The 15542-nt window shown below is 42.7% G+C and overlaps 1 protein-coding gene across 7 annotated transcripts; it reads left to right on the top strand.

The window, feature by feature from the left end:
* Positions 1 to 3788: 3788 nt before the first annotated feature.
* C13H5orf24 (chromosome 13 C5orf24 homolog) lies at positions 3789 to 15542 on the top strand. Of its 7 annotated transcripts, none has more exons than XM_030459065.1 (4): positions 3789 to 4014; positions 11497 to 11929; positions 13815 to 13895; positions 15524 to 15542. In XM_030459065.1, the coding sequence occupies exons 2-3, from the start codon at positions 11503 to 11505 to the stop codon at positions 13853 to 13855; spliced, it is 468 nt and encodes a 155-aa protein (XP_030314925.1). In that variant the 5' UTR covers positions 3789 to 4014; positions 11497 to 11502; the 3' UTR covers positions 13856 to 13895; positions 15524 to 15542. The 7 variants fall into 7 exon arrangements, with proteins under 7 accessions (XP_030314925.1, XP_030314924.1, XP_030314927.1 ...); XM_030459064.1 differs by having other exon boundaries at positions 15519 to 15537; XM_030459067.1 differs by lacking the exons at positions 13815 to 13895; positions 15524 to 15542 and adding an exon at positions 14158 to 14567.

The raw sequence follows: 15542 nt of genomic DNA, 5'->3' as shown, positions 1-15542 counted from the left end.
TTTATAACATCACAGTTTGGCTGCTTTCCAGGGAATCTGCCCTGCACTGATTCCTGTTGCCAGTTGTTGGAAGAGCTCAGGGATTCTTTGTTGTTTTTTTATTTTTTAATACACATAAGCAGAGATGATTCTGTTGTCTGGCCAAGGTGATAATGCTGCCAGTTTTCTATGCTTTTATATTCCTTGAGTCAAAAGTGGGTTTTTGGGGTGGATAAGTGGTAACTGAAGGAGTTTTTCTTGGATGTTGCAGTAATGTAGTGTTGTCAGCATGCAGTGGTAAGGGGGGGGGGAACTCCAGAGGTGTTGCTGTTCTTGGGGAGCAGGACCCTGGCACTTGTAGGTGGCAGTGAAGTAGGAGAGAACTGCTGTGTGGGTGAAAGTCTGTGAATGTGGAAGAAATGGCAGAGAGAGGGAGGCTTGTGCCACAGAGCACTAAATAGAGTGCTTTCAGTGGGGGAGAAGAAAAATAAATCACAGTTAACAATTTTGTACAACCCTAACTAAATTGCACATTGTTGCTCCTCTTTGTTTCATTAATAGGCAGCTTAAGGCCTAATTTAGTTGTTAGTCTTTATGCTTAAAAGGTTGTAACCAAAATGTAATGTGTAGCTCACAGCCCAGCATGTTTTACAGCTGTTCCCTGTCGCTTGGTATTTTATTTGTACAATTAAAGTAGTGCAGTCTGTTTAGTGTGCATTTGGCTGCTAACTGAATAAAAGAATCTGAGGCTCAAAGTGCCACCTGTGGGAGCTTTTCTCATTCAAGATTTCCAAGTGGAAGACAAAAAAATATAAAATTAAGATTGTAACTGAAGCTTTGGTAAAATCCTGCCATGTTAATGACCCATTATAAAGTAAACACCAACGTCAGGATTTGGGATCTTCCTGAAATAATAAGTGAAAGAATGCCAGAGTCTTGAGGAGCACACTGTAGTATTTCAGTCCTTCAGACTCATACATTTTTAAGAAATGGTTACTTCAGCAAAACTAGAGACAGTAGAGACAGGTATGTCTGCCTGGGAGAATGGGGCCTGCCTAACTTAACTTGCCAGAATAATTCTTAATCTCCTGCCATGAACACATGCTATCAATGGCATGCTGCTGAACACCTCTGTCAAGCAAACCTTATCTAAATTTGCCTTTAAAGAGGCTGCTGAGTTTCTTCCAAGAGGGAAGGGTGGTGTAAAACCAGCCCTTGCCACAGCCCTCACAGTGAGGTACTGGTGAGGGTCTTGCAGCCCCTTGGCTGTATCCCAGCGTTGGCGCTGGGCCCTGTGTGCTCCTTCTGGCCTCTTCACGTGACTCTCCAGGAATGCACTTTCCTTTGATTATTTTTCTTGACCCAGATCTCTTCCAAATATGGTCTCGGCTTAAACAAGTTTGTGTTCTCAGAGCCTGGGCGTTTGCAGAAGAAATTCTGGCTTCCAGCTAACTGTGCCTGTATGGGGAGGAGTGGAGGAGGAAAGTAACCTAAAAATGTAAAGATTAAAGGCACGCAGCTGGACTCAAATTTGTCCCAAAATGTACATTTGGTAAAATGTTTATACAAATCTAGGCAGGAAGATTTGTTTTCATAATTTTAGCTGCAGTGGAAACAATTGTTTTTAAATAAATGACCATTAGGCTGAGTGATTGCCACCCAAACATTGCTTCTCTGAGACTTATCATCTGAAGGAGATTTAAATATTTTTCTTTTGTCAAACTGAGTGATACAAAATTGTCAAGCTGACCAGCGTAAGCAGAAGTAAATTAATTAGTATCTCAGAACTAAGCACTTCGAGTGAGCTAAGACATTATTAATAACCTACCCTGGAGTGAGCATATAATCTTAAGTTATTTTATACTTTGACCATTCTAAATATGTAGTTTATCATCCCAAGCATGTTTCTCAGAACAATAAATACCACTGGGCAACTGTTAGGAAACTAACTGCCCAGCTAGGAAAACATTAAGACAACAAAAATCCTGAATCTTAACTAAAACCTACATTTCCTCTGCCTGTGCACGTTAGCAAGTAAGTGAATTTGGAGAAATTATCAGCTCCAGTTAAATAGACAGGAGGCTGTGGCAATTAAAGTGCTGAATCCTGGCATGCTCAGCTCCAGCTTTGGCAGGAAAAGGAACTTGTGCTTTTAGACTTTGTCTCTTTGAAAATTTGGGTACACTGGTGAGATCTCCAGTAAAGGAAGAAGAGAATGGCACTTTGCAGTCCAGATGTAGGGACAGACAGCATTTCATTGCAGCTTTTACTTTACTTACAAGTAATTGTACTAATTTGCTACGGGTAGTGAGAGCAGTCCTTTAGAGAAATAAAAGGGGAAGCAGATTCACAGCCTGAGTCGGGGCCGTGCTTCAGACCCTGGGGAATTTTCACAAGACAGTCACAGACCAATTCATCTTCTGTTTTTCCTGGTTTTATTAGCATAGTGTGCAGATGGGGAAACCAGACCCAACCCTCTTGCTACTAGATTAACATGTGAGCACTGTGGGTACCTGCATCAGCTCCTCTGGTGGGGGTTTCCCTGGATCCCAGTACAGACCAGTCACAGACGCAGTGCCCTCAGGGAGGCAGGTCCAGGTATGTTGGGGAGATTCAGCACAATTCAGGTCTCTCAGATGCTTAGGATGGGACTTGTCACTGCTTCGTATTACAAGTTCATTCCTCTCTGTTACCTGACTGCTTTTGCATTCTGTCAAGATCATGATTCCTTCTAGACAAATCAGGAGCCTGAGCTCAGCCTGACTCCCCCCACCTTCCAGACTCAAAGGAAAATAACATCATAATACTGAGGTATTGAACTATACTGCTATTGATTGGCGGCAGCTTTTCCAACAAGAGTTAAAAACAGCAGAAAGCTGAAGTTTGTAAACAAACTGAATCATTTGCTAAATTAAGCTAAATAAATGCTGCTTTTCCCTGCTGCTTTCTTATACTGCAAGTGAGGATTCCTGCATGCATTAGGAAGCACTGGCAAAAAAATGAACCATCGTCTTGGCAGGATGTTTCACAGCAATTTTCGGCCTGAAGAGCTCCAAGTGTTGTAGGAATGGAATATCACAGGGTTGGAGTACAGCAGTCAGCTCCCCAAACAACAGCAGGAGAGGAAAATATTTAGGAAAAAAAAAAGAATTAGCCATTTGTAAAAGCTGCAGGGTTTTGTGGGTTTTTTTTTTCCTGGTCCTTCTTGCTTTTATTTTCTAAGACATCATCTCAGTAATGGGGAACATCTTTCAGACTTTTTCAGGTATTGGTCATTTAAGGAAACAGTGTTCTCCCATTCAAAATAAATTGAAGGCAACACTGGGAATCCTGAGTTTCCATGAACATGCTTAGCCCTTTAGTTATTTCACACGTTGAGGATGTGTTCTAGGATTTATTCTACGATACAGTAAATCAGTTATCTGTCCTCTAGAGCAAAGATGAATGCGAATAATGCTATTTATGAGGTGGAGAAGAACAGGAATGCTGGCCCTGCTGTTCAGCACAACCTCCTCTGCTCCCCTGCCCTGCTAGAGGCTCAGGCCGATGATGCTCGCTTGTGGTTAAGGCAGCCGCATGCCGCCAGCCTCCTCGCAGCCTTCCTGGCGGCTGTTTCACCCCGTGTGAGTGCCGCAAGGCTTCGGCAGCCAGCCCGGCCTCACCCCGACCTTCCCCTGACAGCCTCGCACCTCAGACCTCCCGCCCGCCGCCTTCCCGCCCGCAGGACAAAATGGCGGCAGCTGCCGGACCCTGAGCGCCTCCGAGGCGGGAGGAGCCCCCCGCCGGCCCCTCCCCGCGCACGCTCGCTCCCGCGGCGCGGCCCTGCTCGGGAGCGCGCCCCGCCCTCCTTTCCTCCCTCCCTCCCTTCCTCCCTCCCTCCCGCGCCCGCCGCAGCGCCGCTCCCTGCAGCTGCCCGGCGGGGTGTGGGGGAGGCGGCCGCTTGCTCCCTCCCTCCCTCCTTCCTTCCCTCCCTCCCTCCCTCCCTCCCTTCAGCCCGTTCGCCCGCCGCCCTGCAGGCCGCCCCGATCCCCTCAGGTAGGTGCGGGCCAGGCCTGCGTCCCCTGGCCCCTTCTCGCGGTGGGAGGCGGCGGGCGGGCAAGATGGAGACGCGGCCAGCGGGGGAGGGGAACGGAGCAGAGCTCGCTCCCCTCCTCCGCCGTCGGAGTCCAGCCCCGCCGCTGAAGGGGACCCCCTGGTCTCCTCATGGAGGAAGGGGGGGGGGGCCCGCCTGCGCGCCGGTCCGAGGTGCGGGAGCCTGGTCCTGCGGGGCCGCGGGGGAAGAGCTGCGCCATCGCCGCCCCGTCCCGCTGTCCCCCCGCCCGGGCAGGGGGGATCCGTGGGCCGTACCCTGGGCTGGGGGGAGGAGGAGGCCGCACCCTGGGCCGAGGAGCGGTTTGGGCCAGGCCCTGTGTCGTGACACCCACGCGAGACAGGTGACACGCAAGGCGAGCCCCCCCCCACCCTCCCCATCCCGCATCCGTAGCCCGAAGCGTGGTGCCCGATGTTGCGGAGGCGGCGGGCCGGGGCAGGAGGGACCCACAAGCCCCTTTGTCCCCTCAGCTGGCCCGTGGCCTCTTCAGGTGCTGGTCCCCAGCCTGGCCTCTCCGCCGTGCTCAGGCATTACTGAGTGCTTTCAGTACCCACGGGCCTCCTGCGTGAGGGTCGTGTATTCGCTGTGCTTTTTTCTTTTAAACATATTTCCATTAGTGCGTAGAGTCCTCATGCGTGCGTAGAGCCCGTGAATGTATTTCCTGGACATGCCTAAGTGGTGGATGCCTTCTTCCATCTGTGTGCAGGGGGGCTGGATGGCCTCTGGTGTGTTCCTTCTGTGCCTCTTGCCCTGACGTGGGTGTCAGTGTGGATAGCTGCAGTTAGTTTTCATCCTTATTTCTGCATAGCCCTTCTGGAGCTGTTAATTAGTAAGTAGTTACACCTTCAATTTGCATGTGTTTCTCTCTGGATACCACTCTAATAAAAGTAACAGCTATTTTGATCCACGTGGCTCTTCTTGCAAGAGGATAGAGGGAACCACTCCATTGCTACATTTCTTAAGTCATGGTTTATATCTGTCTTTAGTTGCCACAGTTTCTCTTAGGACTTGATCTGTATCCTTCAGGTTACAGATGCAGCCTTAACGAAGAAAAAAAGTCCTGCCTGTTTGTCTATTGACCTTTGTTGAACACGCTCAACAAGTGGACTTTGTCTTTCTGCAGTCTAGCATAAGTTCACTGCAGTGGATGTGTTTGGGCCTGCTGACAGGCATCCAGAGCCTTTCCACTTCTCCTGTCGCAGGGAAACACTGTAAAAATGCTCATCAGGAAGATGATGTTTGATCCATCTCTTCAGCTTCAGAATCATTTTATGGGAGGAGGATAGGGGAAGAGGAGAGGGTAGGTGAGAACACCCACTGAGATGAATGCTCTCACCTCTTACCTCTCTGAACTATTGTTCTAGACTACAAGGTCTGTTCCCTGGGGAGAAGAGCGGGTGGGTGAGGACACCCACAGAGATGAATAGACATCTCCAGCTCCTCAAAGCCCTTGTTCTAGGCTATGGTGAGGTCTGCTCTTTGAGGTGAACGGACAATTTCACAAGCACTAATAGTCCTTTCTTTATAAAGATCTACCTCTACCTGCTGTGTCATTCATATGTGTATTTGGGTTGCTTTGAAGTTTGGTAATTACAGAACCACAGAATAATCAGGGTACAGTTTCACAACCTTACTATTTCTTTTAAGCCAGTCTATCTGGCCTGATGGCTGCCTTGTTCTGTGCTGCCCCATCCCCAGCTGTGGTTTGGGGTTTTTTTCCCCCAGTCTCCATTTCCTGTACAGTGTTTGGGACTAGTCATACTTTTCATTCAGGTCTTAGAAGTCCATGAAGTTGTTGAAGTAATCTTTTTGAGGTCTGGGTAGTTTTAACTGGGACCACAGACCACTGAGACTGTCAGTGGAGCAGTGGCAGCCAGTAGGTAATATGGCTTAGGCTGACCTGGGACCTCAGGCTGTCTCTGTGCTTCTAATGGCAAGGTTTGTTTCTGTTCTTCTCTTGCTTCAGTGGCCCAGCTGCTGCTTTTTCTTTCTTGGTGTATTAGTTTTCACCTGGGTCAGACCCCTCCTGTTGGTTTGTCCTGCTGTTGCACAATAGATTTGGCATGAATAGGAACTGTGGGAGAAAAGGAAAGGATAAGATGAAAAAATGTGGATTCAGAGTGGTTTCTATTGATTATGAAACTGAACTGTCAGTTGTGTCAGTGTAACTGGGGTGCATGGGTAATTGGTTCATTAACATAATCTTTCTTAATTTTTATGAAGCTGTCTTAACTCTTTCAAGTGTTCTGTTTCTCACCATCATGTGGTTGTATGATCTTAATTTTCAGGTGGGAAGAAGTCACCTGACATTCTTGCAGATGTTGGCATTCAGTGAAAGTCTGCCCTTAGATATGATTTAATTGTTTTTTAAGGTTAGAAAGCCTAATAATTATGTGTTTGCCTGATTTTGCAATCAAATAATGATCCCTACAAGTTCAGAGTGTACTTGACACTTTGCTAGTGCCTGAGAGTATCTAATCTGTGAGAGCAACACCAGTTTCCATCTTTAATACAAAGCTGGTGCTTAGGCTTTGGAGAACACTGTTTAGGATTTCCGAGTCAAAAGACCTGGATTTTGGGAGGCACAAAGATGCACCCAGGTTGCAGGTTTTTGCTAAGGAGTAGGAGTCACAGCCCTTTTATGAGGGAAGCCTCTCTCTCTGCCTGGCACGGCTGGGGAAGGGGAATTTGAAGGGGGTGGGTGTATCTGCTCCAAATAACTCTTCCCTTAATAACTCTTTCCCTTAACTTCCCTTAACTTTTGTCATGCAAGAAAATTACCCTGGGTCACAGGGGACTTGTGAGTTCTTGTATTGCTTGGGAATCTCCTAATTTCTTTGTCTTTTTGCACTAAGAATAAATGAGAGAAAAAACAGTTTTAAAAATTATCTCTTCAGTTTGCAGCCCCATGTCATCATTGAGTAGCTGCAGTGAGTCACTGCTGTAAAGAAATGGTTTTCTGCATTTTGTCTGCTTTCAATATATTTTATCCAGTGTCAAACAATGAGAAAAATTGTATTATGCAATCACAATCAGAAAGTGCTTTGTAAGCACATTTTGGAGAAGCTGGTTATCTAGCTTCAGAAGTAGATCAGACTTCAAATGTAGGTTCAGGTGTTATGGGACATGTTGTGCCACTGATAGGATTTCATACTTAGTATTTTGAAAACATTTACATTTCTGGGAATAATCAAGGTGAGGTGCAGCATTGTGAAGACAAGCAGGTCAAAGGAATTGGGTGAAGGGCTTATTTTAGCAAGAGCTAACAAGAGGAGCTGACAGTAGAAGGGACATTTGCAGAACCTTTGGATTGATAAAATTCCTTCTTTAAACTGAGGAATGCATTTCACACACCCCTTATTCTAAGAGAGGAGAGCAGAACCAATATCCTATCTCTGTTGCAACCCTGAAAGGGAAAATATCACTGCTGCTTGAACTCCCCCCTGCAGAGAAAAGGAGCCCTTTGGTATTCCCCAGGGCCTGCAGCCCCTGTTTGTACGTGGCACAGAGCATTCTTTATGCAGACCTCGAACAGAGCTGGTCCTGTGCTCTGCTCCAGTGGTTTTAATTGGTAGTTCAGAGTACTAGTGCAGAAATAATACTGGTGGCTGCTGGTGTTTCTGAGCACTGTGTCTTACACTTTGGGCTGGCAGTAAGTGAGGCTGAGTGATGAGGAAAGTGTATTGCTGCAGTCTCCTACAGCTCCAGCATTACAGCTGAAATGATTGCAAGCTTGGCTGTGGAAAAGTTGAAAAAAATGAGTGGGGTTTATGTACTAACCCTCTTTAAAAGCAGAATTATCCCTGTTGGCAATAGAGGGTTCAGCTTTCCTGGTATTTGGCATTTGAAAATCTGTGGTATAGATGTGCTTCCAGTTCTGCTCAGTTTTGCTCCAATTCAAGTGTGTTTTACCAGAATGCCAAAGCACTTGGTGAGTCAGGTCTGTTCTGGTGTTACCCGAGCTAGTTAGAGAAAACCCGGGCTAGTGGGGTGGGTGAGACCAGAGCAGTTGCCCTGCTTCTTGTGGTGGAATTGATTATTCCTTAGCAGTGGTAAGGTAGAACTGTGCAGTGTGTTAACATGTATTTTGGAACACAAGAATGCACTCTGTCTGTCTAAAACCTGTAATGTCATTGGCACTAGGGGTTCTTAGTGCTGCATCTGTCTTGCCTGTAATATGGTTTCTGTTTCAAGTCCAGTAAAGGGATACCACGCTTGACTGTGAAATATACAAAAGTCATAGTGGCAGCCTGATCCATCATGTATTGACCAGTTAGTAGCCTGGCTGTCTGGGCAAAAAATAAAAACTTCACACTCCCTTTGCTTGTAGGTACTCAGGAGGGTGGCAGTGCAGCTGGGCTTTAAGTTATCATGTCCAGAAATCCCCTGCAGCAAAGCTTTTCAAATCCTGGGTGAATGGTCCTGTTTCTTTCTTTCTAGCAGCAGTGGAGCCTCTGTGCTTCATTCTATGGGAAGTTCTGATCCTTCCTTTTTCCCAAAAAGGTTCAGTTGTCTCCTCCTTTCCCCAGAATTTGTATAGAAATAAATAACCAAGCAGAAAAAATCTTCTACAGTCACTTTCCAGTAAAAAACTTTTCAGTTAAAAACTGATCTAGGTAAATGATTGCAAATACATTTTATATGTCTATTTACAGGTTTAAAACAAGTATGTTCTATTTCACTAGAAACTTTTCTGGCCAGTTGTATTTAAGAATGCTTGCACACAAAGTTGTGTGTGTTTGGCTGTATAATGTAGCTGGAGTGTGTTTTTTTGTTTCTGTTTTTTTTAAATTGGTGTAGCTTTGCATTTTAGACCAATTCTCATTTTTACTGTGTATCTCCCTGCCAAGAAACCTGCTTCCACTCTACAGACAGACTCACTACATTCTTCTATTCCCTGCTGTAATGTGAACGAAGTAAAATTATACTGGAGAAGTCCATTTTAGGGTAATTAAGCTCAATTACAGATTTCCTTTTTAAAACTCATCCCAAAAAGTTCTGAATGAAAAAAACCACAAAATACGAACTTTGGCTATGACTTGAAATTTTCATGATTTGATGAAAAATGGTGCAGAGAGGGTAAAAGGAAGAAGCATTAAAAAAAACAATCCTGTTGGCAGCCTTCCACCAAGATTGTGGGGTTTTTTTTAAGCTTCCTCTTGTAAGAAATTATAAACATTTACTGATTTGTACATCTTTATTCTTTCATCAACTGCAGTGGTACTGGCTGTTGCCAGCTGGAAGGTAAATGAGCACCAGCCATGTTTTGTACCTAAAGTTAGTGTTTGTGAAGAGCTCTCAAGGATATTGCAGTAGACATAAAACACATGCATATGGTGATGAAGCTCCAGCATTGGCCTGGAGGTACAGCTGGAGATACTCACTGTCTAAGAGTACCTGCAGTGGTTCTCCCCAGGAAAGGTGGATGCTGTCTAGGATAAATCCTTTTGACTGTAATGAGGAGAAAAGGCAGAGAATAAGAATGTCACTCAGACAGGAATGAGTCTGAGTGGTGGTCAGTCTCCTGAGAAATACCAGGGCTCCTCACTTTATTCAGTGCTTTCTCCCTGGTCTGGTGTTTTCCTCGGATACAGGGCAGCTGAACTGATCCTTCTTTGTGGCAGCTGAGCTCAGAGCAGCTTTTTGGGGTTGAAGCCAATATTCTGTGTTTAAAGTGAGTCCTGAGACAAGAATGCTGCGAACTGCCCCAAGTGTCCTCCAGTGTATCAACAAACAGATGAATAGCATTGCAGAGCTGCCGGGCTTACTCTCTCAGCAGCAGAAGTACATTTTCAGAACACTTATGTTTGCAATTACTTATCAAGAAAAATTTCAGGTATTTTTTTGTGATACTGTGGTGCCTACTCTAGTGGGGTTGAAGGAAGGTAACATTTTTTTGAGTGCTAATTGTTGAAAAGCTTCCTTTTTTTTTCTGCACAGGAAAAAAAAACCCATCTGTTTGGTCTCTTGACCAATAGCATACTTCTTTGTTCTTTGCTAAGGGCAGGCTTGGTAATTATTTAGTTGTTATGTTTGCTAGTCAACACCTTCAAACCCAGTGTGTTCACATTTGTTCTACTGTGCCCCATTCCTAGAATCGTAGCACTCAGGTAATCTCTGCTAGAGCCATCTAATATTTAAGCTATATTACTATCATAATTTCACTATTTGACATAAAACCATATTCATATATTTGCACAAGAGCAATGTATACACTGTAAGGAGCATTTGGCAAGCCAAGGTAAATTGGGTGTTACAGCAGGGAATGGATCTGTTGTAATCAGAAGAAAAGGGCACGGGGATTTACTCCTGGGTAAATAAACTGTCTCTGCTGTATGCATTCTCTCTGGCTGGGAGGAGACATTCATAACTGCCAAATAAATTCAGTAATCAATGGTGGAATTTAAATTGAGTTGCTGTAGCTGATATTCTAGAACTACTGCAGGGAAAAAGCAATAAATCTTCCAGACCTTATCTGTGAGAGAAATTACCGCAGGAAGAAATATTTGGTGTCCTAAGCATGACTGCAGGGCACAGAAATACTCTGATGTGCCAGATACTGATTGCCTTAATCTTGTCTTCAGCGTGGCCAAGTATTACTATCTTAAACTCAGTATTTCCAGCTTGATTAAGTTGTAGAACCAATATAGTGAAATGGGTGAAATATCATCCTGTTGCTCCACGTATACCTTTCTGGCTTCTTATTGTATTGCCACTATCAAATTTGAGGCAGTGTCTGTGCTGTTGGTTTTTAGAAACAATACTAAAAAAAGTCATTTTTCCCATAGTTCTTGCCTTGGAGCTGGCATTAGCAGCAATCTGTAGCAGTGGCATTTCTGCAGTCCAGCATCTTGCACTTTGTAATGGATCCATTTCATACCTCTGCTCTTCCACTTTGGCACCGTTATCTTTGCCGAATGCCTTAATTATGACAAAAAATGACAAAACTTAGTAGTGTTTTATTAATTTGCTGCAGGTGAATAACAAAAAGTATCTTTAGGAGCCTGTATTAAGGGAGTGATACCATGTTTTCCTTGGCTCCCAAATGATGGGTTAATATTACAACTAGAATGGCAAGAATTCAGATGAGATTCAGTTAGAAGGATTTTGAAATTGAAGTAGGTGAGGGGGTATTGTATATCTTGGTTGCTGAAATGTTCTTGTTTAATTCATTAACATACTTCATCCTTCATTATACCCATCTGAGTAATAAGTAGTTTAAATTGTCGTTTTTAACTATATGTAAAAGTTTCCATGCAAAACTTAAAGTGAAAGATCCATAAAACTTTTTACTAAAAAAAGTAATTTATTGAATACAGACAGAGTAGTTTGGACCAATTTTAAGATAGAGAGGCAGCTTTTGAAAGCTTCTCACAAAGCTGCAGTATTGCTAAATACTGATGCCTGGTTTTCTCTCTTCTCTTTAGTAGAAAATGATGCACCCTGTAGCCAGCACCAATCCAGCTTTCTGTGGGACCGGCAAGAGTTCTTGCCTTAACGAAGACAACGTGAGAGCTGCCGACCAGTTTGACTTGTATGCCACACAGCAAAGTAAATACAGCCACGCAGTCAGCCACAAACCCATTGCATGCCAGAGACAAGATGCGCTGAATGAGTCACACTTGCAGACCACGAGTGGCAGGAGTATAGAGACAAAAGATGAACTAAAGAAAAAGAAAAACCTCAACCGCTCCGGGAAACGTGGAAGGCCGTCAGGGACCACCAAATCAGCAGGGTACCGAACCAGCACAGGTCGACCCCTGGGGACCACCAAAGCAGCTGGATTTAAGACAAGTCCAGGCAGACCCTTGGGTACAACTAAAGCAGCAGGATACAAAGTCAGCCCAGGCAGACCTCCAGGTAGCATTAAAGCTCTCTCACGGCTTGCAAATCTAAGTTATACTTGTGGCAGTGCAGCTTTTCCCTATCCTATGGTGCATAACAGAGGAGTACATGGTGTTGGTGAAACCAGTAGCAAAATGAAACAGCCTAATGAATGAAAGGAGGGAATTAGTAACTCCTTACAAATCTGCTTTACTCTGAATTTTGGCATGTTTCTTGCATTTTGTTGTAGTGTTTGCCTAAGTCTGAATTTTTAGACTTTATTCAAATGGTGCCATTGCCTACGGGTGCAATTCAGTCACTTTTAAAGCAATGTTGAGAAGGCACTGATTTAAAGGGGGTTTTGTTGCTTTTCACTCATAATTTAAAAGGAAGTCATGATGCATATGCCTTGGTGTCAATAATTTAGTAACATCCATGTCCTTAGTTTTACATTCAGTTTCTGGCAAATCAAGTTATGTGGCTATGCATTGAATAACTAAAATGAGGAGGACAGAATTAGCTGGCTGTTTGTTCATTAGGTGGCCTCTCCCACAAAAAGGAACTTTGCCAGATGAGTTCTTACAAGATAAGAAAGCTTGATGAGGAAAGCAGCAAGCTACATTTTCTGCTTCTGCAGGAGGTTCCACAGACCTCAAATAGATACTAAAGAATACCAAACAAAAAAAAACTCAACCATTTTTTTAAAGTGCTGATTTCAGGTGGTTTTTGTTTCTGGACTTGTAAGGAAATTTCAACTAATGCTCAGAAGTTTATTTTTTTTTTTTAAATTAAAAAAAGCTGAGCATTTGTATAGGGCGTTAGAGCTTCCCAACGCCTTATAAATCTGAGCTGATTTGCCTTGAGGTGATAGCAGGATTCTGCTGTGTGATTTTTGAAATGTGTAATAGTATATATACCAAACCACAAGGAATTATTTGAAATCTGAAATATTTTATAGGAAGTGCTGTTCATTCTAGTTACACACTTGGTTAATATTAAACAGTACAGTCTTAAATCTGTAAATAGCTATTTACACTGGGTTTTGCCTTTAAAATATGTCCTTAGGTGGCAACAATTTAATAGCTTTTAAAGTATTAATCTATAATGTTTACAAGTTAAACTTTTTAAATAGACACTGTTGCCAAGTTTTCAGGCGTAGTTTTGCCAGATATTCCTGGAAATACTTATTTTGTTGTTTGACACTTATACTATATTTAAGTTATGGAAGCTTATATATCTACCAAAGGACACCATTTTCATGTTTTATAAAAGCAAACTGTATGGCTGATGCAAACAGGATGCAGTTTACTGCACTGCTACACCCCAGATAGAAAGTAATTCATCTATGCATCATGCAAGCTGAAAAAAAAAAACTTGTTAGTTAACTATAAATACCTTTCTTGACTCAAACTAAAACCTTCCCTCCTTCCAAAAGAAATGTTCCATTTTTCAACTGGGTGTGTTTAGTTTTTTGGGGGTGAGAGAGAGAGAGAGAGAGAGAGAGAGTGTGTGTTTGTGTGTGTGTGTGTGCAAATGCTTTAATCTAGAGTTTAAAAAAATCAGCCCTCAATGTTGCATATTGTTTCTTCTAAATTTATTTTACTGGAATTAAAGTGCTTTTTGCTTTTGCTTTTTTTTTTTTTTTTTGTCTGGAAGAAATTTTAGATTGCTTCACATATAATATGACATTTTGATAACTTTGTAGCTTCAAATATCTGGGGGGTTGGAGAATTATTTAGTTTGCAGATTTGGGGAAGCAGAAGAATTTGAGTAAATTGAGCTTGTGCTGAATGAGTAATGATGCTGATAATTTTTGTTAACATGAATGCTATTCTGGCCTGCTGTCATTTAGATGAGAACTCTTGCTTTCAGTGATGACAACTTAAGAAACAGATGTCATGTTTCATACCTTTTTTATCAGGAAAAAAGCAGCAAGCCTTCAGGTGTTCCAGTGATGCCTAACACATATTGCGCTGGACTTTATGCTGTACTTTACAAATAGGTGTGTTGAATTGTTTTGGGGGAACTGTGTATGCACTGGCAACTCAGACAATGAACCTCAACTGTACTGGATGGCTCCTTAGTCGATAGCTGAACTAATGGCAGCTAAACTGCTACTAAAATATTAGTTTCTTCACGCTGAAGCTATGAATTCCAGTTACCCGTTCTGTTCCTCAACAAACTGGCAAGTCTGAAATTTAGCAATCAGAACGATGTAACTTCTGACACATGCAAAATGCTAACGTGAGTTAATTCACCCTCAGGATCTGTGTTGTAGTGGCTGTTTTTAATCAGATGATTTCTCGACAAAAGACTGCTTTAAGTTCTTTCTGAACTCAGCTGGGCAAGCAGTCCTCTGCAGCTGAATGTAGTAACTGCAGGAGTGTCACACCTCGCTGGCAAGGAACGTGTTGCATGTCACCACTGTACCTTGGAGAAACTCCACTTCTTACCTCCTGTTCACCCTGTTGGCTCCTGTTCTGTTCTCACTTGTGCATCTACTCAGCGGTGCTGTGCCGTGTGTTAGGAGATAATGCAGATGTATTGCTGTTCTGCTAGTAGAAGCAATTCTGTATTCAAGTCTGGTGATGAAATAATGAAATAATCTAAGCAATTTCTGGTCATTACCGTGTTTATTAATTGTATCAGGTGGAATATAATCCCACTAAAAAAACCCAATTAACTTGTCAATTGTCAAATGATAAGCATAAAGTAGAGAAATGTTCAGAGAGTCTGTAATGGGCTGCTGGGCACTCCAGCTGTAAGGAGGAGACCAGAAGTGCACTGCAGGGCATCTCCTCCTTCTGGTTTCTTTTTCTACCTGACTGGTAGCAGGCAGTAAGGGAAAGAAAAAAAAAAAAAAGAGATACAAAGTGAACTAGAAATGGAATTTTCACATCTGCTTTTCTTATGTATAATCTGCAGAATACATTGTGCTTTTTTCAACACTTTTCTTACCATGACAAACACTGAAATAGCATGTTAATGCCTAAACTTCATTAGCACCGATGGGAAAACTGGCCTTTTCCCTCCATAGTAGGAAAACATGATGTGTAAGGTAACTTGCTTCTTTTATATGATATATCATAATTCACCTATTCATAAGCTAGGATCACTGCTGTGTGTTAACACTGTTCTGAAGATCTCCATGTCAAGTTTGGTTTTTTTAATAATTTCTTTTGACTATCGAGTTTCTAACGTCTTATTTATACATAAATGAAATGTATTAGCTTGCTATTATTCCTTAATGATGCTATACGAGTTCACTGTTTAATATACATATAGTAAGTACTATTCAGTTTCTGATGAAATTTACTTAAACTTTTAAACCAAATAATTTTGCTACTATAAAGTCTTGCACTGGACATATCCAAGATGCTAGCACCGTATTTTGGCAAAAAAAACACAAAACAAAACCAAAAAAACAACAAAAAAACAACAGATACCATCAGAAGTGGCTGACTTTGATATCAAAGATAGTATTTTTAAAATCAGCAGTTAGCTGTGTCATAAGAGCAATTTTCCTTATATCTTGGATTTAGTTTAAACTAAACAAAATAACTGTGTATCGAGAGCCATTAAAGATCTTTGTTCTGAATGAATATATTTTCATTTTTTCTGCAAGATCAGAAGAGTTTGGTCAGGATGA

Source organism: Calypte anna, chromosome 13, assembly GCF_003957555.1.
Source record: "Calypte anna isolate BGI_N300 chromosome 13, bCalAnn1_v1.p, whole genome shotgun sequence".
Classification (NCBI taxonomy): Eukaryota; Metazoa; Chordata; class Aves; order Apodiformes; family Trochilidae; genus Calypte; species Calypte anna.
The sequence above is the reverse complement of the archived record's forward strand: the minus strand, read 5'-3'. Positions and strand labels throughout refer to the sequence as shown.